A 22,474-nucleotide genomic window follows, 5' to 3' on the forward strand; every position below is an offset into this window, starting at 1 on the left:
CTGGTCTTGACCATTGTGGAGAGGTTGGAGTCTGTTTGATTGTGTGGACAGGTGTCTTTTATACAGTTAACGAGTTCAAACAGATGCAGTTAATACAGGTAATGAGTGGAGAACAGGAGGGCTTCTTAAAGAAAAACTAACAGGTCGGTGAGAGATGGAATTCTTACTGGTTGGTAGGTGATCAAATACTTATGTCATGCAATAAAATGCAAATTAATTATTTAAAAATCATACAATGTGATTTTCTGGATTTTTTAAAATAGAAATTACAGACCTCTACAAGCTTTGTAGGTAGGAAAACCTGCAACATCGGCAGTGTATCAAATACTTGTTTGTGTATATGTATATATGTTTGTGTGTGTGTATGTTATAGGGATGACATGTGGCTGGTTCTAGCTTTCTCTTAAATAAATGTATTTCATAATTCTTAAAATGGCCATCTTTGTGGTTTTAGTGTTCCATTTAATTGTTCTTTTTAATGTGAACATTTTTGTTGCTGTAGGATGTGTTGAAAAAAAATACACTTCTCAAAAGTATCCGTAAGATAGTGAAAATTATCGAGAGTCGCTACAATGTTATCCAGTGATCCTTAGACCAGTATTTTTCAACTCATTGCAAAAGGGAGCAGTTCATCCCTGATTAGTTTGAACTAGCCTACAAAGCATTTAAATGCCCATTACAAAGTGAGCAGGCAAAATACATGTACTTTATTTCTTATGGGATTCACATTCAACTGTTGGTCATAACAGAATGGCACAATCCTAAAACAAAACATGGCAAAAAATAAATAAAAAAAGAACTGACCCCTGTTCAAAATTCTGCATACACTTAGTTCTCAATACTGCGTATTCCCTCCTTTAATGACAGCTTGCAGTCTTTTGTAATAGTTGTCAACGAGGCCCCTAATTCTTGCAGGTGGCATAGCTCCCCATTTGTCTTGGCAAAATGCTTCCAGGTCATGCAAAGTCTTTGGTCCTCTTGCATGAACCGCACATTTGAGATCTCCTCAGACTGACTCAATAATATTAAGGTCAGGAGACTGCGATGGCCACTCCAGAACCTTCACATTTTTCTGCTGTAACCACTGGAGGGTCGACTTGGCCTTGTGCTTAAGGTCATTGTCGTGCTGGAAAGTCCAAGAGCATCCCATGCGCAGCTTTCGTTCAGAAGAATGCAAATTGTCTGCTTGTATTTTCTGATAACATGCTGCATTCATCTTGCCATCAATTTTCACGAGTTTCTCTGTGCTTTTAGAGCTCACACACCCCCAAAACATCAGTGAGCCACCACCACTTGCTTCACAGTGGGGATGGTATTCTGTTCACTATAGGCCTTGTTGACCTCTCTCCAAACATAGCCATTATGGTTGTGACCTTATAGCTCTATTTTGGTCTCGTCACTCCAAATTAGTGTGGCAGAAACTGTGAGGTGTTGTCAGGCATATTGTAAACAGGCTTTTTTGTGGCAACTCGACCATGCAGTACAAGTGTCGTCGTATTGTGCACATTGAAATAACCACACCATCTTTTTCCAGAGCTCCCTATATTTCTCCTGGGGTTACCTATTGGTTTTTCTTTGTTTGGCTGTTTTGGCTGAAATCATCTTTGCCATTTTTCACGTCTGTCACCTTGTGTGTCTGTAACAAGGCCAAACATTCAAGGGTATGTAAACTTTTGATCCGGGCTATTTGGGGGATTTCTGTTAGAATTATGATTTAAAAAGGAGCCAAACAAGGATGTGATAATAAATGGCTATATCACTATCTTAAATAAGAGAGTTTTTTGCATGATCAGTCATATATTCTAAATCAATGCCAGAGTTTCACAGTTTCTGCCAGGGTATGCAAACTTATGAGCACAACTGTATAATGAAATGACCAAAGTGAAAATACCAAAACAGACGAAACTGTTGGTAACGGTACGCATCCCGAGCATATGTAAATTAAGTGAAAGGGCAGATTTTGTGATTGGACAATAAACTTTCTATGGTTTTGTACTCGACCCTGTTTTACACTGGTTATTTTGTCACCATGTTTCTCTGGCTAGCCCCCCCTTTTAATTTTGTTATTTATAATGTAATAAATTTTCTCCGGTGGGACTCGAACCCACAACCTTCCAATCACCTCATGATTTTGTGCATAGTAAAAGACCAATGCCTCCTATTATACAAGTGTGACTTTTTTCGTCTGTCTGTGTGCTCATTTAAGTGTGTTATTTTTTGGTTGTTGGCCAAGATGTAAAATAATTTTCTGTAATCAAATATCTCAAAAATGGTCACCCTTGATGGAGTAAAAAAGGCTGTATGAAATAGACACCAGTAATTAGCTAGAGTATAATTTCTTAACGTTTGTAAATATATTGTACATCATTAATGATTCAAGGGAATCCAACAAAACTTGTTTTGGGTATTATATCTACTCTTTGCTTGATTCAAGAAGGTAAACATTTTTGTAATTGTGTTTGTTTCATTTCTCATTTCATTTGACTCCACCCCAATGTGATCGACAACAAATTATCTGCCTTTTTTTTTTCATTTTTATACCGCAGTGAAACAATGCCATGAAAGGCCACAATACAGTTGAGTGTAATGTTAATGCAAAATTAATTTTAATAGATTTGTATTGATTAGAATGGTGGAAATAATTCTGACATCTTTTGATATCTTTTTAATAAAGAGTTTTTTCTCGGAGCAGTTGTATTAGTAGTAATTAATATACAAAGGTTTTGTGTAACATATTGTTTGTGAATTTTAAAGCCTTTCATGCTCATTTTTTATTAAGGGTGTCATTTTGGATGTGCCTTTTTAGCCATTGTGTGTATGTATAGAGGAAGGGCCTATTCAGGGAGGATTGTTGGTGGGTGTTTGCTGTCAGTGTCTGAGAGCACTGGCCGGTCAGTGAAAGCAGACACGGTGCGGCCTCAGAGTGACGGCAGCAGGTGGTATGACAGTGGTAGAGGCAGTACAGATTAACATAGAGTTAATGTGCCCTGCAACTGCCAAACTTTACTACCACATCTCTGCACTGAGAGTTTTATACATGATTAGATCAATATCATTTTTTTTGTAGTACATTTACACATTGCCAGAATTGCACTTATTGTTAAAGATGTTGCTAGTGGTTGACAACATAGGGACTGAATACACAAAATGTACTATAAAGTCGAAATGCAACTTGACAGTTCCCATTTTGCATTTTTTTAATACTATGCCCAAATCACCTTTTGAAATCAATTGTCACCCTTTTAGCTTCAATTTTCCAAAGTCATCCTATGTCAAAAATCACCCATATCTGATACTGTTTTTGTGCAATATCTAGTCAGTCTGCTGGCTGGGACAGGCTGTACAGTACTCCAGCTGTCTTAAAGTGCTCTCTCACTTTCTTGCTTACTCACGCTTTTACTTTCCAACCCCTCTTGAGTAGTTTCCTCTCCCTCTTTCACTTTCCCTCCCTCCTTTCTTCCTCCCTATTCTTAGTGTGGTAATTGAATATGCTGTGTGACCCACAAATACCATCGCTCTCTTAAATGTACTCTCACTCAGTAAGTCACACACAGACAGACAAACTCTCACTTTCTCCATTTGACTACTCCTAATTTGTCCAGCTTTGGAGTTGTTCATCATAGTTTAGTCTTTTTCTCTGACTGGACACTATGATGATAAAAAATTGTATCACTTTATTTTAATGGTCTCAAGTGTTTGTAGATTAAGTTCATTAAGTGCCATCTACATTTCAACTAACCGTCCACTAACCTTGACTGCTATTCAAAAGATTAAACCGTAACCCTAGCACTTACACTAACTTTAACTGGTATTCTAACTCTAACTGGAACCTAAGAATTTGCATATCAAGATAGCATCTTGGTCATAATTTGGCCCTATCAAAATAAAATGAGGCTTAGGGTGGTCCTCTTGTCTGCCTCTGCACATGTAATAACTAGGAATTGTTTTAGATATAGTACAGGTCAGATCTGCCTCCTATGGACTGTGGGGGAGGATTCATAACCTTTCGCCTTGTTTCCATTCCCAGCTCCACCTGACATTCTCCTCTCCAAAGGGCGTGTTGGTACAAGCGTCACCTCAAGTGACATTTTGAACTACTGGTTGCGCAATGGTTATTTTTACTCTCAATTGGCCATGTTTTTATCTCTGCTTTTTAGGGCTCACAATCCTCCTTCCCCGTTTCAAGTCTCTGGTGTCATGGCTTCTGATTTCTGGGTAGTTAACGTGACTTACTGCATCTGATATTAGTTGTTAGTATCCCTTTTAACTGAAGCATTTGTTACTGTTCCTGGAGCAAAAACACATCAAAACAATATACAACCAATGGTTTAGCAGTTCAAGCACTGGGCGTCAGTCCGAAAGGCCAGATCCACTGTTAGCAGAATAGTAGTAACTGAACTAGCTTGTTTAGAACAATATATATGTATGTATATTTCCTGAGGCATTAAAAGGTGCCTACATTTATACCATAAAGTGTATAATATATGCTTTTTAAAACTAAAAAAGAGACCTGTTAGCTCTTTAGCATGACCGAATGGTTCAAGTAGGTTTCATTATTGTGTGATTGTGTGTAGAGGAGAGATGAGTGTGTGACCTTGTGCTATTTCTTTCCAATGAGTGCAAGGTCTTGGTTTAGGTCCAACCAACCAGTCCAAGTAGAGAAGCCCATAGTCTCAGATATCAGCAAAGGGTTGCTCTAGTGTAACGTCACATGGAATGGAAAAGCATGTACATTCTTATGTGTAAAAAGTGATGACATCATAGAATGTAGTCTGCATGCTCAATGGATTAAAGGTTCCCTATGCAACTTAATGCCACCCATTTGGCTGTGAGGTGTATATCAGTTCTATAACTCCCTTAGGATTTGTTATTGTTATTCCTAACTATGAGCATACTGACTGGTTTGATGCAGTGTCACCTCCAACCGTTGATGCTGGAACAATGAACACAGACTTTCGTTTCGAATGGGGTTAAACATGATGTGCCCTTTCCATAACTCCCCATAGTGTCCCCATAGCAAGTGAATTGAAACAAAACTTCGTTCAGCCTCTTCTAACCTGAATAAAGCTTAAAATTCCATAGCCTCAAAAAAGCACCAAAACAGGTCTCCTCTTTTATTATACTACCATAACCTCATTTCACAACGAAACTGAAAAATTAAAACTGGCATAGGAAGTAAACATCTGGTTCTATATGGTATTAATTGCGCTTAAACCTGCATTACGTGGAAGTATATAAAAAATCGCCTTTTCTGACTATTTCTAGTCTAGTGTTTGAAGTAATTGAATGGCGCAAGCCATATTTTATTAAAAAGAGGACATTCTCCTGATTAAAATGATGCCCTACTTGTACCTTGAAATTTAAATGAGTCACGTACATTATATTTCTTTTTTTTTACATACAACAGTGTCACTCATCTTGTTGTGAGTTTAGGTGTTTACTAATGTGGATGAGTATTAGTAAGTAAACCAGAAACTGCAATACCGACTTCTAGACAAAAGCGGAAGTTCGCCACTACGCTGGTACACAGAGTCTATTAGCCTCCCCCTAAATAAATCAATATAAGTCAATATATTTTCTGTGATTTCTTTTTTCGTCCATCTTTCCATCACATCTGAACTTCTTACTAATTCTATAGAAATTGTATTGAATCGTGTTCATTTGGCAGTATGTTTTTTTTGTTTGATGCTTTGAACGTAACTCACTCTTCTGAAGCGAGCTTTCTTCTGTAAATATTAGCTAACGTTTCTGGTGGTCGGAGAAGTAAATGTTTAAAATGGAATAGAACTGGAAAGCAACGGTAGGTTTTGCTAATCAATATACTCTTTGAGCTAGCCCACCACCATTTTTATAGAAATGTATGGGGGTTAAAACATTTTGAGGTCTTAAAAATATAATGTATGGAAATTGTTTAAACAAGTTGCAGTTCATAAATTTCTACTTGCACGACCTCGTGTAATATCAAAGTGATCCGTCTTTTTCTTTAAGGGAAGGCAAGAAAGCTAACTACAACTTTAGTTGTATAAGGAGACAGTGACCGAAAATAGGGAGTTGTATTTTTACCTATGTACCAACTATTGAAAATATTAATTTCCCGTTAATGACATGCTAGCTAACATTTGTATGTCACTAATAATCATCATAAACATTGACGACTTGATTAAATGATTAGCATAGCAGCATAGCATCATCTTCCGCTTATCCGGGGCCGGGTCGCGGGGGCAGCAGTCTAAGCAGGGATGCCCAGACTTCCCTCTCCCCAGACACTTCCTCCAGCTCTTCCGGGGGGACACCGAGGCGTTCCCAGGCCAGCCGGGAGACATAGTCCCTCCAGCGTGTCCTAGGTCTTCCCCGGGGTCTCTTCCCGGTGGGACGGGACCGGAACACCTTCCCAGGAAGGCGTTCCGGAGGCATCCGAAACAGATGCCCAAGCCACCTCAGCTGACCCCTCTCGATGTGGAGGAGCAGCGGCTCTACTCTGAGCTCCTCCCGGGTGACCGAGCTTCTCACTCTCTAAGGGATCGCCCAGCCACCCTGCGGGGAAAGCTCATTTCGGCCGCCTGTATCCGGGATCTTGTCCTTTCGGTCATGACCCAAAGCTCATGACCATAGGTGAGAGTAGGAACGTAGATTGACCGGTAAATCGAGAGCTTCGCCTTGCGGCTCAGCTCTTTCTTCACCACGACAGACCGATACATCGACCGCATTACTGCAGAAGCTACACCGATCCGTCTGTCAATCTCCCGTTCCATCCTTCCCTCACTCGTGAACAGGACCCCTAGATACTTAAACTCCTCCACTTGAGGCAGGCACTCTCCAGCAACCTGAAGTGGGCAAGCCACCCTTTTCCGACTGAGGACCATGGCCTCGGATTTGGAGGTACTGATTTTCATCCCCACCGCTTCACACTCGGCTGCAAACCGTCCAAGTGCATGCTGAAGGTCCTGGCTTGAAGGGGCCAACACGACAACATCATCCGCAAAGAGCAGAGACGAAATCGTGTGGTCCCCAAACCTGACACCCTCCGGCCCCTGGCTGCACCTAGAAATTCTGTCCATAAAAATTACGAACAGAACCGGTGACAAAGGGCAGCCCTGCCGGAGTCCAACATGCACAGGAACAAGTCTGACTTACTGCCGGCAATGCGGACCAAGCTCCTGCTTCGGTCGTACAGGGACCTGACAGCCCTTAGCAAAGGACCCAGGACCCCATATTCCCGAAGCATTCTCCACAGGATGCCGCGTGGGACACAGTCGAATGCCTTCTCCAAATCCACAAAACACATGTGGACTGGTTGGGCAAACTCCCATGAACCCTCCATCACCCTGTAGAGGGTATAGAGCTGGTCCAGTGTTCCACGGCCTGGACGAAAACCACACTGTTCCTCCTGAATCCGAGGTTCTACTATCGGCCGTATTCTCCTCTCCAGAACCCTGGCATAGACTTTCCCGGGGAGGCTGAGAAGTGTGATCCCCCTATAGTTGGAACACACCCTCCGGTCCCCCTTCTTAAAAAGAGGGACCACCACCCCGGTCTGCCATCCCAGAGGCACTGTCCCCGACTGCCACGCGATGTTGCACAGGCGTGTCAGCCAAGACAGCCCCACAACATCCAGAGACTTGAGGTACTCAGGGCGGATCCCATCCACCCCCGGTGCCTTGCCACCGAGGAGTTTCTTAACCACCTCGGTGACTTCAGCCCGGGTGATGGACGAGTCCACCTCTGAGCCCTCATCCTCTGCTTCCTCAATGGAAGACGTGACGGCGGGATTGAGGAGATCCTCGATGTACTCCTTCCACCGCCCGACGACATCCCCAGTTGAGGTCAACAGCTGCCCATCTCTACTGTAAACAGCGTTGGTAGGGCACTGTTTCCCTCTCCTGAGGCGCCGGATGGTTTGCCAGAATCTTTTCGAGGCCAGCCGATAGTGGAGGATTAAATGATTACTCGGTACAAAATGTTTTTCAAAAATTTATGAGAGATGTGGTTATTTCTCTAAAAATACATGATGAAAATATATTTTGGGGAGTATGCCCAGACCCCCCAAAACGGGGCTCATCCCCCCATCCATGATTTTCTAGTGATGTCCATGGATTCAACTTTGTCATTGAGCAAGTACAAGTACAGTACAACGAAATACAGTTTGCATCTAACAAGAAGTGCGAATAGAAAAGGGCAGAAAATTTACTTGTATTAAGTATAATGTATATTACAGATGTGGCATACAGATGTGCAATGTATAGATGGGCAATGAAGGCAAATGCAGTACAAATGGCAATTCTAAATGCCTCTAAACATCCTCTGCAATGTATTGCTAATGAAGCTGGCAAACATATACATTTAGAGATTAACATGTTATTATAGAATTCATTATTAAAACCCTTCTTTGATATTATTTTATTGTAATGGCTTTTTAAATGCACAAGAACAATATTTATTTAATGGAAGAATATCCAATCAGCCATTTTGAGCTAGAAACCAGGGTTGTGATTGGGATTGTTATTAATTGGGATAAAATTGTAAATCGGGATAATTTTGGCCAGGATAATCGTGGCATGAAATTCTCATATCATCCCACCCTTAGTCAGGGCAACGCCTCAGGTCAAATCAGCTTTAGCCCCAGAGCCCAGAACAGTAACAGTGCCACAGGACAGAGCAGCAGCACCGCAGCTAAAGCTCCAAAGCCACAAAGAATGATTTGCCCAGTTGTTGCAGCATTTCCCCTTATAATTACTTTAAGAAAACCTATCCATTTATGTATATAGCAAACCGGAAGCTGGGTTGCTCTGTTTGCAATAATGCAATGTGTCTTGTTGTTCATAAGGTACACTTTCTCAAGTGAATGGCAAAACTGCAGAGTTTGTCCATATGGGAACACAAAGCAGAAACAACTCACATCATTAAGAAACAAGTTATATGAACACAACCTTTCACATAGCCATAAAGTGGCAGTTGAAATTCTACAAAAGAGAACAGAAAGTGTTGTGCCGCAATGGGGCGAGTACCACATTCTAATGTTTCTTCTGAAGAAATAATCAACTTCATCGCACAAGAAATGCTCAGATGTTTGACTGCCAGCATTAAATCTACTACGTCTAATATTACCATTCTCATCGATGAGAGCACGTCTCTGAGGAAGACGTCATGTTTAATTGTCTGAGATGTGCAGTGAACAACTCTGAACCAACTACTTTCTTTCTAGACCAATATGAACTGTTGTCCACCAACACTGAAGGGATCACTGAAGCATTACTTAACTGTTTAAGTCTACATGGCTTTGATGATGCTTTTCTGAAGGAATGTTTGGTTGGGTTTTGTACAGATGGAGCTTCAGTAATGCTTGGGAGGAAGGCTGTTTTTGCAAAATTGAAAAGGATGTACCCTCATCTCATTGGATGGCACTGTCTCAGTCATAGGCTTGAGCTGTCTGTTGGGGATGCTGTAATGGTTTGCACTGAAATTAATCACTTCACTAGTTTTGACAAATTATACTCTGTTTATTGCCAGTCCCCCAAAAATCTAAGAGAACTGGATTCAGCAGCCTCACTATTAGGCATTCAGTTGAAAAATATTGGACGAGTCCTTGGTATTAGATGGGTGGCATGATCATATAGAACAGTTAAAGCTGTGTAGACAATGCATGGTACCTTATACATTCACTTCTCTATTGCGAGCAAAAATACAGCACGCAATGCAAATGAGAGATGCATGTTTGAGGACAGCAAAGCTGTCCTAGGAAGACGTTATAAAGAATATTGGCATTATGCTAAATGCTCTCAAGGAACTGAAAGATTTGTCTGAAAGTTTACAGTCAAGGGGTAAGACATTGTCTTATGCTGTACATCTATCTAATAAGGAGGCAAATAGATGTTTTGTCAAGAAAAGATCATGCTGCATCATATTACACACAGACAATTAAAGCAGTTTCAAGTGGATATTTCAAAGGAGTCACAGTGCAATATGACTCCAGACAGAGGGAGATTAAGCCCACTATATTCTATGAAGCCCTGGGAGGCAGTATGGTTGCACGAAAGGTGACCAATGAGGATGTAGCACTTTTTGACAAGATAAATGTCCTTCAGCCAAGTTCATGTTCAACTTCTTACCTGAGTTTTATGGAGAGGAGGAAACCAGTGAGCTTTGTGATCTTTTTGGTTTAAGTTTCTCCTCAGTCAAACAAGGCTACAGAAATTGCAAGGAACATCCAGACACCCCTGTTATGAATGGCCTAGTAAAACTGCAATAAACAGTTAAAACACTTGTCAGTAGTGCCGATTGTGAAAGGCATTTTTCTGAAATGAACAATGTCATTACACCTTTACGCACACAGCTAAAAACCGTGAATGTGTCTGTCCTGGTGTTTATTTCTGGTTGGGCTACCACTTGAAGCATGGGTTCCAACAAAGTAACAAAGAAAATGGCTTCTGAAAAGATGGTCTGCAGATTTTTTTGCATGTAGAGAATTGAATAACTCTGTCCAAATCTCTTCCTATGCACCACTTTGGGAGCTGTTTTGAGGTAAGCTGCCAACCCTCTGCCCCTGTTGAAGGTCAAGAGTTCCCTTACCCTCCAAATTCAAATGTAACCCCTGGTTGTAACACTATTTTCCAGCAAGAAATGGAAACAAGGAGCGTCTGCTTGGACACAACTTAGCTCGCAACCTTGGCACTGGGGATAGTGTCACTCCTGACACTCTGCCAGAGACTGTTTTTTAATGTTAACTGATGGTATGTAAGGGTTATTACCGAATATTTATTTTTATTTTTAGCCACATAGGGCACCTTTAACACAACTAACTCAGACACAGAGTTGAGTGACTCCTTGTGCCATTTCCTTCCAATGAGGACAAGATGTTGGTTTAGGACCAATCAATCAGTCCAAGCAGAGGAGCTCATATTGTATGAATGTATAAATAGTCAATGAGTTTGTTAGCTTGCACGTGGATGCACTGAGCAGGCTAGATACTGAGCCATGGGTAGCAGAAAATAACTGTCAAAAGACCTGCGTAACAAGGTAATGGAACTTTATAAAGATGGAAAAGGATATAAAAAGATATCCAATGCCAGTCAGTACTGTTCAATCACTTATTAGGAAGTGGACAATTCAAAGATCTCTTGGTGCCAAGCCAAGGTCAGGTAGACTAAGAAAGATTTCAGCCAAAACTGCCAGAAGAATTGTTCAGGATGCAAAGGAAAAACCCACAGGTAACCTCAGGAGAAATACAGGTTGCTCTGGAAAAAGATGGTGTGGTTGTTTCTAGGAGCCCAATATGATGATACTCGAACAAAAATTCGCTGCATGGTCGATTTGCCAGAAAAAGCCTTTACTGGGCCAATGCCACAAAAAAGCCCGGTTACAATTTGCCCAACAACACCTTGACATGCCTCACAGCTTCTGGCACAGTGTAATTTGGAGTGACAAGACCAAAATGGTTATTTAAGGTCACAACCATAAGCGCTATGTTTGGAAAGGGGTCAACATGGTCTATAGTGAACAGAATTACCAACCCCACTGTGATGCATGGTGGTGGCTCACTGATGTTTTGGGGGTGTGTTAGCTCTAAAGGCACGGGGAATCTAGTGAAAATGTATGGCAAGATGAATGCAGCATGTTATCAGAAAATACTGGCAGACAATTTCCATTCTTCTGCACGAAAGCTGCACATGGGATGCACTTGAACTTGCCAGCATGACAATGACCTTATGCACAAGGCTAAGTTGACCCTCCAGTGGTTACAGCAGAAAAAGGTGAAGAATCTGGAGTGGCCATCGCAGTCTCCTGACCTTAATATCATTGAGCCACTATGGGGAGATATCAAACAAGATGACCAAAGATTTTGCATGACCTGGAGACATTTTGCCAAGACGCATTTTTGCAGCTATACCACCTGTAAGAATTTGGGGCCTCATAGATAACTATTACAGGTGACTGCACGCTGTCTTTGATGCTAAAGGGGGCAATACATAATATTAAGAACTAAGGGTATGCAGACTTTTGAACATGGGTCAGTTCAGTTTTTTCTTTGTTGCCATGTTTTGTTTTATGATTGTGTCATTCTATTGTGACCTACAGTTGAATGTGAATCCCATAAGAAATGTGTTCTGCCTGCTCGCTCATGTTTTCTTTACACATGTACATATATTACCAATTATCCAAGGGTATGCAATCTTTTGAGCACAACTGTTGGTTTACTAAAGTAAATGGTTACTACCCTTTCTCACCAGGCTTTCCTACGGAGGCTAGAGTCTGTGAGGCCCACCCGTGGCATGAAGAGGGCAGAGCAGCTGGCAGACTATCAGCGCCATGCAGGATACCTGGGCATCGCCACCCCTTTACCTGCCATGGACAGATCGTCATCCAAAATGGAGCGAAACACCACCGGAATGTCACCAGGTAACCTCTCAGAAGAGCTGAGAGTCAGTAGAACTCAGTAGCTCTTAGAGATGTTTCTGTCATTGATTGGTGCAGAAGATCATGAGAGAGCAATGTGAAAACTGGTCATTGAAATACATACTGAAAACAAATTGTCTCCTTATTTCAAAACAACATGAGAAGAAGCTTTTGCGAATAAAATCACAATTTGTCGTCAGGTTGTCCTTTGTGCTGAAAGGGGCTACTTACATGCTAAATTATTTGTGACACAAAATGTCCTGTTGTGACACAAAATGTCTTATTACACCAGTCTATAATGTAAAACCATTCAACAAAAATCTTGACTTGTAATTAACTCACAATTCACCAAATACTACTAGGCAAGAGAAGTCCCTGAAAATAACAGAACACATTTAGTACTGTCTAAGATTTCTCACATTTTAGAGAGAATAATATTTTTCTTTTAATTGCATTTTAAATTTTGTTAATTAGTAACATATTACATCTTATTTCAGTTTTAGAAAAAAATAAACATAAAGGTTATTTTGGTCTTAGTTGTAGCTCACTTTAAGTTTGCGAATGCTTGGAATTTATTTTTTCCCCCCATTAATTATATTTATATCGCCCTGCTAACGTCATATGAGGTGTATTATAGCAGGCTCAGTTCTCATGTGTTCATGGCCTATACCTGTCATGTAGTAGCAATAGTCTGTAAATCAGTTGTGATATGGGAAACATTGATACAGTTACTTAATATGATGCTGACTTTGATTACAACCCCATTTCCAAAATGTTGGGACGTTGCGTAAATGTTTGAATTAAAAACGGAACACAATGATGTGCAAATCATTTAACCCTATTTTCAATAGGAAGTAGTACAAAGACAACATAACAAATGTTGAAACTGAGACATTGTATTATTTCTTTAAATATATTGTCCAGTATTTGATGCCAGCAACACCTTTCAAAAAAGTTTTGACAGAGGCAACAAAAGACTAGAACAGAAATCTAAACCTGGTGGAATATCACAGAACTAATTAGGTCGATTAACAACAGGTCAGTAAAATGATTGGGTATTAAAAGATCGTTCCAGTGAGGAGGGGTCTGTCAGAAGTAAGGTTGCAAAGGGTTGGAAGCTTTCCAGTAAATTTCCAGATTTTTAAACAATTACCTTGGGAAGTTAAGCCCTGGAATTTGGGAAAAATTCATCAAATTAGTTAGCTTATAACTTTTTGCCCGAATACCCCCAAGTATGCTGACAAGAGCATTCTGTCTGGTGCAGAGATCAACAAGGCCTATGGTGTCATCACTACCATGTCTCGCCACCTTGGCCTGTCTGGTGAAGTACACTTCCAAGAAAGGGCTTTGGGATGGAGATGCAATATGGTTGTGCCAACATATCTCCTCACCCACCTGGTCGAAGGGTATTCACATTCAAATTGGTGCAAGGGTTTAAGAATTACAGCTCTTTAATATGTAGCCTCCTGTTTTTCAAGGGGCCAAAAGTAATTGGACAGTTGACTCAAAAGCTGTTTCATGGACAGGTGTGGGCTATTCCTTCATTATTTCCTCATCAATTAAGCAGGTTAAAGGTCTGGAATGGATTCCAGGTGTGGCATTCGCATTTGGAAGCTGTTGCTGTAAACCCACAACATGCAGTCAAAGAGAAACATGCCATTTTTAGGCTGCAAAAAAAATTTATCAGAGAGATAACAAGAACATTAGGAGTCACCAAATCAACAGTTTGGTACATTCTGAGAAATAAAAATGTTTTGGTCAACTCTACAACCCCAAAAGGCCTGGACGTCCACGGAAGACAGCAGTGGTGTATGATTGTAGGATCCTTTCCATGGTAAAGAAATACCCCTTCATCACATCCAGCCAAGTGAAGAACACTCTCAAGGAGGTAGGCATATCATTATCCAAGTCTACCATAAAGAAAAGGCTTCACAACAGCAAATACAGAGGGTTTCACCACAAGGTGCAAACCATTCATAAGCCTCAAGAATAGAAAGGCCAGATTAGACTTTGCCAAAAACATCTAAAAAGCTAGCCCAGTTCTGGAACAGCATTCTTTGGACAGATTAAATTAAGATCAACCTGTACCAGAATGATGGGAAGAAAAAAGTTTGGAGGAGGCTTGGAACTGCTCATGATCCGAATCATACCTCATGATCCAAAGCATACCACATCTGTATAACACGGTGGAGGCAGTGTGTTGGCATGGCCATGCATGGCTTCCAATGGTACTGGGTCACTAGTGTTTATTGATGATGTGACAGAAGCACCTGGATGAGATCTGAAGTGTATATTGTCTGCTCAGATTCAGCCAAATTGAGCAAAGTTGATTGGACACTGCTTCACTTTACAGAATGATGCAAAACATACTGCCAAAGCAACCCAGGAGTTTTTTAAGGCTAAGAATTGGAATATTCTGCAATGGCAGAGTCAATCACCTGATCTCAACCCGATCGAGCATGCATTTCACTTGCTGAAGACAAAACCTAAGGCAGAAATACCCACGAACAAACATCTACTGAAGACAGCTGTAGTAAAGGCCCTTGGAAAGTAGGAAACCCAGTGTTTGGTGACGTCCATGCATTCCACACTTCAAGCAATAATTGCCTGCAAACAATTCTTGACAAAGTATTAAGAATTAACATTTTATTTATGATTGTGTTAATTTGTCCAATTACATTGGAGCCGGTGAAATGAGAGGACTATATGAAAATGGTTACAATTCCTAAATGTTTCATACAATTTTTTTTTTTCAACCCCTTGAATTAAAGCTGAATGTCTGCACTTCAATTGCATCTCGGTTATTTCATTTCAAGTCCATTGTGGTGGCGTACAGAGACAAAATGTTGTCAGTGTCCAAATATTTCCGGACCTAACTGTATGTCTACGTAAGGTAAACTGTTTTTATTTCTGTCTGCATATGATATTGTAAATACACTGATCAGCCATAATGTTATGACCACATGCCTAATATTATGTTGGTCCCCCTTTTGCTGCCAAAACAGTCCTAATGCATCGAGGCATGGACTCCACTAGACGTCTCAATCAATCAAAGTTATTCATAAAGCCCTTTTTACATCAGCAGTTGTCACAAAGTGCTTTTACAAAACACACAGCCTGAAACCCCAAGGAGCAAGCAACAATAATGTTGAAGCCCATTGTCTAGGAAAACACCCTAAGAGCTGAAATTTAGGAAGAAACCTAGAGAGGAACCAGGCTCAGTGGGGTAACCAGTTCTCTTCTGGCTGTGCCGGGTGAACATTTTAAGAGTACAAGTTGAAATAATTTGTAAATGCATTTGGGTTGTGTCCAGAGTCTATAAATCCTATGCCAGGTCAGAAGCATGACCAGATGGACAAGGACAGGGACAACCGGGAGGAGAGGGGGGTTATCAGACTGGCAGCTGGAATCGTCAGGTATCGTCTTTATCTGCAACACAGCCAGGGGGACTTGGGCAGTGGAAGCAACGAGTCTCTGAAGGTGTGCCGTGATATCAGGCACTAAGATGTTAGCAGCAGATCCTTTATGTCCTGTAAGTTGCAAGGTGGGGTCTCCATGGATTGGACCTGTTTGTTCAGCACATCCCACAGATGCTCAATTGGATTGATATTCATAATTTGGAGGCCAGGTCAACACCTTGAACTCGTTGTGTTCCTCAAACCATTCCTGAACCATTTTTGCTTTGTGGCAGGGTGCATTATCCTGTGAAAGAGGCCAATGCTATCAGGAATACCGTTGCCATGAAAGGGTGCACATGGTCTGCAGCACTGTTTAGGTTGGTGTTACGTGTCGAAGTAACATCAAAATTAATGGCAGGACCCAATGTTTCCCAGCAGAACATTGCCCAAAGCATCACACTGCCTCCGCTGGCTCGCCTCCTTCCCATAGTGCATCCTGGTGCCATGTGTTCTTCAGGTAAGTGACGCACACGCACCCGGCCATCCACGTGATGTAAAAGGAAACATGATTCATCAAACCAGGCCACCTTCTTCCATTGCTCCATGGTCCAGTTCTGATGCTCACATGCCCATTGTAGGGTTTTTTGTGGACAGGGGTCAGCATGGGCACCCTGACTGGTCTGAGGCTACGCAGCCCCATACGCAACAAACTACGATGCACTGTGTGTTCTGACACCTTTCTATCAGTACCAGCATTAACCAGCAATTTGAGTTACAGTACCTCGTCTGTTGGATCGAACCACATGGGCCAGCCTTTGCTCCTCACGTGCATCAATGAGCAGTGGCCGCTGATCACTGATTTTCCTTCCTTGGATCACTTTTGATTGCTACTGACCACTGCAGACCAGGAACACCCCACAAGTGCTGCAGTTTTGGAGATGCTCTGACCCAGTCATCTTAGCCATCAAAATTTGGCCCTTGTCAGAGTCGCTCAGATCCTTAAGCTTGCCCATTTTTCCAGCTTCTAACACATCAACTTTGAGGACAGAATGTTCACTTGCTGCCTAATATATCCCACCCACTGACAGGTGCCATGATAACGACATTATCAGTGTTATTCACTTCACCTGTCAGTGGTCATAATGTTATGGCTGATCGGTGTATATCCAATGCAAAAATGCATCTACATTTAAATGGTATTTATATTAATTTGCATATATTTCTGTTATTTCCCATATTCCTGTTAAATCCCATGGAAAGTTTCTACCTCTGAATATTCCCTAAAATGTACAACCCTAGTTAGAAATTAGGATGTGGAGGGTTCACCACTCAGTGAAAGACTGCGCGGACAAATAGTGTGACAATTTAAGAATAACATTCATCATCTATGGTACATCATGTCATTAAAAGATTCAGAGAAACCCGGGGAAACCTCTGTATACAAGGGACAAGGCCAAAAACAGTATTGGATGGCCGTGATCTTCGGGACCTCAGATTGCACTGCATTAAAAACAGTCTTGATTCTGTAGTGGAAATAACTGCATGGGCCAATTATTTCAGGAACACTTCCAAAAAACATTGTCTATGAACACAGTATGTCAATGCATCCACAAATGTTAGTTCAAACTCTACCAAGTAAAGAAACCATATATAAAGTAGATCCAGAACCGCCACCGCCTTCTCTTGGCCTGAGCTCATTTAAGATGAACTGAGGCGAAGTGCAAAACTGTCTTGTGGTCGGATGAATCAAAATGTGAAATAATTTTTGGGAATCATGGATGCCGCATCCTCCAGATTAAAGAGGAGAAGGAACATCCAGCTTCTTATCAGCGCACAGTCCAAAAGCCAATCCGTGTTGGTATGGGGGTGCATTAATGCACGTTGTGTCGTTTTCACGTCTGTGAAGGCGCCATTAATGCTGAATAATATATACAGGCTTTGGAGCAACATATGCTGCCATCCAGACAATGTCTTATTCAAGAAAGGCCTTGCTTATTTCAGCAAGACATGCCAAACCACATTCTACACATACTACAACAGCATGGCTCCATAGTGAAAGAGTCTGGTGCTAAACTTCACCTATAGAAAACATTTGGTGCATTATGAAATGAAAAGTACGACCAAGGAGACCCCGAATTGTTGACCAACTGATATATCAAGCAAGAATGGGAATACATTTTCTTTGAAATGTGTTACAGGCATCAAATTCAAAATGAATTTCAACATTTGATACGTTGTCTTTGTACTATTTTCAATTATATATAAGGATAAATGATTTGCACTATATTGCACTCTGTTTTTATTTGCATTTTAGGCAGCTTTTTTGGAAACAGGGTTGTATAATTTAGCGTTTTTCTTAAACTTGTTTATCTTATATTATCCAAACTGGTGAATCTTATTCTCCATTTTCTATTTAAACAAGAACCCAATGTGAGCAATTTTTTAAACATTGAATCTCTCTAAAATCACTATTGATTTGCAATACATATTGTATTGGCACCCAACTATCATGATAATATCATAATGTGAGCTCCATGGCAATTTATAGCCAGGTAAATCAATTTTGACCCCTTATTGTTCCCTCAGGAAAAAGTCCCCGGCGTGGTAGTACCAACCACCATCAAAATGCCAGGACATCATCTACCAACACCCCCACTCTCCTACCCAGATACGCCAGTGCAGAAATGTCCCATTCCTGAGAGCTGTGCCCAAGGAGGAGCATCATCCCCCAACTCTCCCACCCCCTCCAAGTCCTGCTTGGGGATAGAATTGGATTAAGTTGCCCCTCAGTGCGGTCCCAAGTTAGGTTTTGCATTTTTTCCCCAGGAAGGGTAATTTTAGGATTTTGGGGGTGTCCTACAGAATAAAGCATCCTTTTCCGATAAGCGTTAAAACTAAAGAATTGTTCTACACTCAATCTCCAGTTTGCTGTCATCCGATGTAACTTATTTAACACACTTTTGTAATTATTACGTTTTAGTGCATATTAATAATAACCAAAGCAATCTGATGGTCAGTTTCCAAGAGTTGGATAACAATTACTCCTGGCCTAAAAGATTTTTCCCTCTTGTACTTCTCTTTTGATTTCATGACTAGGCTTGATTTTGAAGCCAGTCCTGTATGATATACGAGTGATTGCCATTAGTCCACCATTCTCATATTTTTTTTTAAATTGAGGTTCAAGGCTTGCTGCTCTAAACACTTATGAACTTTGCTTCTCTCGTAATTTAAAGTGTATCATTTCACCCTTGATATAGTGTAATATGGTTCAGGGACCAGAAACATTCCTTGGTCAGCATTGCAGGCAGTCCTATCTATGTGCTCAGTGAATCTAGTACTAAATTTGCCGTACTGTATTCATAGTTTTCAGAACTTTGTGCTACATTCTAATGAAAAATGAGGGAGTTCTTTCAGATCAAGTAAAGAATTTGCTAAACATCATAGGAGTAAAGTCATATATACTGTATATGTTTATTTTTATTGAGATGTGAATGTTTTGCCGTTTTCCAATTAAACTGCTTGTTGCACACACCAGTCTTGTATGCCTTAAACTATGTTCATTGTTATTTTCCACTTTACTGGAAGCCAGTTAGCTGCCCGCATGTAAAAAAAGACAGCTGACACATCTGCCCTAGTGCCGATTCAGCACACTTCAGTCCTATTAATAAAGCAAAAATGACCCCCAAACCATTATAGAAATGTGAATGACAGATTAACCAAAACAGAGGCCACATTGCATATCGTTCATATAGATTTTTATTTAAAGAATGTTTCAGATGGCATACATAATGTGGGATAACAAGAACATAAGGTCCTTGCAGGATAACGACCACTTATGAGTTCCTTTGATTGGCTGAGAGAACTGAGAAGAGTGGATACAATCTGTTTTTGCAGCAGTCGTTTTTTTATTTGGACCAGATGGACAGTCCACTCGGAGGACTGGCTGTGCGTTTTCCTGCAAATCTTGAGTAAGATAAATACAGGTTGAAAGTTGGAACGTTGCTCCCATGACCAAATACACTGGCGACAAGGATAATGCATAACCAACTCCTGGGCTGGTTCAATAAAATAAACACCAACCCTGATTATTCACCCGAGCTTTATCATTCTATGAAAATTAAGACAAGAGGGTGAAGGGTTTCCTTAGCGAGACTTGAATGTTTATGTGTACTTCTTGATCTCGTCATAAAGCACCAAGACGAAGGCGCCACCCATGCCTCGGATCACATTGGACCAGGCCCCTTTGAAGAAAGCTTTGCCTCCCTCGTTCTTCAATATCTTCCTCCAGCAGTCGATTGTGCCAGTGTACATGATGTCCACTATTGAAAAAGATTCATTGATTATTAAAATGTGACAAATTAATACTGTATGTGACGTTGCTGTGCATAACCTGAATGTGTGTACACTTAAAATATTTCCCAGGATAATTTACAGTAAATACACTAACTAAATGAATCCAAGAATAAGCACAACTGGCTCACCTGTTTTGCGTCCTGACTGCATCATCATACGACGTCTGACTGTGTCGAATGGGTATGAAATGATACCAGCGGCAGCAGTCACGCTCTGGGCAATCATCCAGCTGATGAAGATATGTGTGTTCTTCGGGTCAGGCAGCATACCTAAACAATGACGAGAAACACCATTGACAGAAGTTTTTTTTTTGTTTTTTTTTTACACAAAATCCTAATAGCATGCAGCTACGGTTTGACTGAAGCTAAAGTGCCTCACCCTTGGCTGTGTCATAGACTCCAAAGTAAGCAGCTCTGTAGATGATAATGCCCTGGACAGACACATTGAATCCCTGGTACAGGCCCTTGATACCGTCAGCTTTGTAGATTTTGGTTAAGCAGTTACCAAGACCGCTAAACTCTCTATCAGGTCCGGTTTTCCCAATATCCGCTGCAAGTCTGGTTCTGGCAAAGTCTAGTGGGTAAACGAAGCAGAGAGAGGTGGCACCTGCAGCGCCACCAGATGCCAGGTTACCAGCAAACCAACGCCAGAACTGTGTTTTCTGATCTATTCCCCCGAGGAAAATCTTTTTGTACTTGTCTTTGAAAGCGAAGTTGAGGGCCTGGGTGGGAAAGTAACGGATCACATTGGCCAGGTTTCCTCTCCAGAAGGAGATAAAGCCTTGCTCCTTAGGGATCCTCCTGACGCAGTCCATGATCCCTTTGTACTGCTTTTCCTTTGTGATCTGTTGGCTGGCATGTTGGACCTGATTAGTGGAACAAAAGAAGAAAAGGCGTTTTATGCTTCAGAGTCAAATCAGCAACAGGAGAAAAAAATCCATTGTGCTTTAGGCATTATTGCAAACCACAAGTAAAGTTTATTTGATAAGATATCAACATTATTTAATTTGATGTAAAGCAAAATTCCTAATGAACTTGGTGTTCATATTCATGGTTTGAATTCACAAATTTCTGCATTTTCGTTCATAATCAGACATTGTCAATGCTTTGCTAGTCCACAGCACACAGCCTCAAGTCACTTGAGCAGTCTGTGAGTATTGGGTTGCATGATGATATATTTAGCTATAGTTATAGTAGCTACAGTTATATCGTTGCGTTAAACATTCTAAAGAAACATTCTAAAGAACATGGATATTGTTATGAAGATTAATAAACTTAATATTACTGGAATCAAAACATTACGTGTACTTTAAATCAACAAACAAATACTGAATCAAACAAATGTACTTTCTGTTATTTATAACTTTTATTCCATGACCTGATATTCATTTGATTCTGGTTCAGTCCAGACCAAAAGGCCAAATCCAGAGTACTATCGAATCTCATTTTTAAAAAAGCACCATAGCACCTTGGACAGCGACTAGTCACGTGTCGTGTCGTCTCCACCGTATATTTCTAATATCAGTAAGAAAGCCATTTGACGTATACATTTACACATATTTTTATGGTTAATTAAGTGTTAATTCTAAATACTCAATGAATAATCTAATATATTAACTTATGTCAGCTGCAGGAAAATAATGACACTTACCTGGAGCAACAATTTTACTCTCTCAATTGGAGCAACAGCTGTCTTTGAGATAGCAGCAGCAACACCACCAGCCAAAAAGTCCTTAAGGAAGCTAATCGCCGCGTCCGTCATGTTTGGAAGTTCCTCTTAAAGTAGAGGTCAAATACTAAATGCTCCAGTTAGCCCAAACCTGAAAGCAACCCAAAGCCCCACCAAATGGACGAAGCCCTCCACCACGCCTAATATATCTGGGCTGTTTATCGCGAGAATTTGTGGGTGATGGATATGCAGTCTGTCGAACAGTCCGGCGAGGCTAAATAAATATCCTAGGTTAAGGTTCAAATCTACGCCATGTCAATTAAATAAAGTTTCAAGGAACTCTTGGGGACGTTTAAAGGGCATAGTTAAGTAATTGTTTAAAAGTAATTATTGAATGGCACAATGTTATCTATTTATTTAACTAATAAGTATATATAGAGTGCAAGTATTCAAACCCCTTCGCTTTCACACATTTTGTTACGTTACAGCCTTATTCTAAAATGTATTAGGCTACATTTATTATTCCCCCTCTTAAATCTTGACAGAATTCCTTTGACCTCTCAGCTGTAGTACCTTACGTAAACATGTGTGTTCCTTTTAAAGTCATGTCCAATCAATTGAATTTATAACAGGTGGACTTCAATGAAGTTGAAGATATCTCTCAA

The 22,474-nt window shown here is 40.7% G+C and overlaps 2 protein-coding genes across 3 annotated transcripts in view; one reads left to right on the top strand and one right to left on the bottom strand.

Moving 5' to 3' along the window:
* Positions 1-19,319, top strand: part of cfap97 (cilia and flagella associated protein 97) — a 44,755-nt gene extending 25,436 nt beyond the window's left edge. For both annotated transcript variants that reach the window (XM_010888563.4, XM_020043930.3), the window contains 2 exons: positions 12,225-12,393; positions 18,375-19,319. In XM_010888563.4, coding sequence (XP_010886865.1) covers positions 12,225-12,393; positions 18,375-18,487 — 282 coding nt within the window. In that variant the 3' untranslated portion in view covers positions 18,488-19,319. The remainder of the gene's footprint in view (positions 1-12,224; positions 12,394-18,374) is intronic.
* A 202-nt stretch (positions 19,320-19,521) lies between these two features.
* slc25a4 (solute carrier family 25 member 4) lies at positions 19,522-22,004 on the bottom strand. The gene is made up of 4 exons (XM_010888561.5): positions 21,792-22,004; positions 20,520-21,006; positions 20,270-20,410; positions 19,522-20,107 (listed from the first exon to the last, which is right to left on the bottom strand). The coding sequence occupies exons 1-4, from the start codon at positions 21,900-21,902 to the stop codon at positions 19,950-19,952; spliced, it is 897 nt and encodes a 298-aa protein (XP_010886863.1). The 5' UTR covers positions 21,903-22,004; the 3' UTR covers positions 19,522-19,949.
* Positions 22,005-22,474: the final 470 nt, after the last annotated feature.

Source organism: Esox lucius, chromosome 25, assembly GCF_011004845.1.
Source record: "Esox lucius isolate fEsoLuc1 chromosome 25, fEsoLuc1.pri, whole genome shotgun sequence".
Lineage (NCBI taxonomy): Eukaryota > Metazoa > Chordata > Actinopteri > Esociformes > Esocidae > Esox > Esox lucius.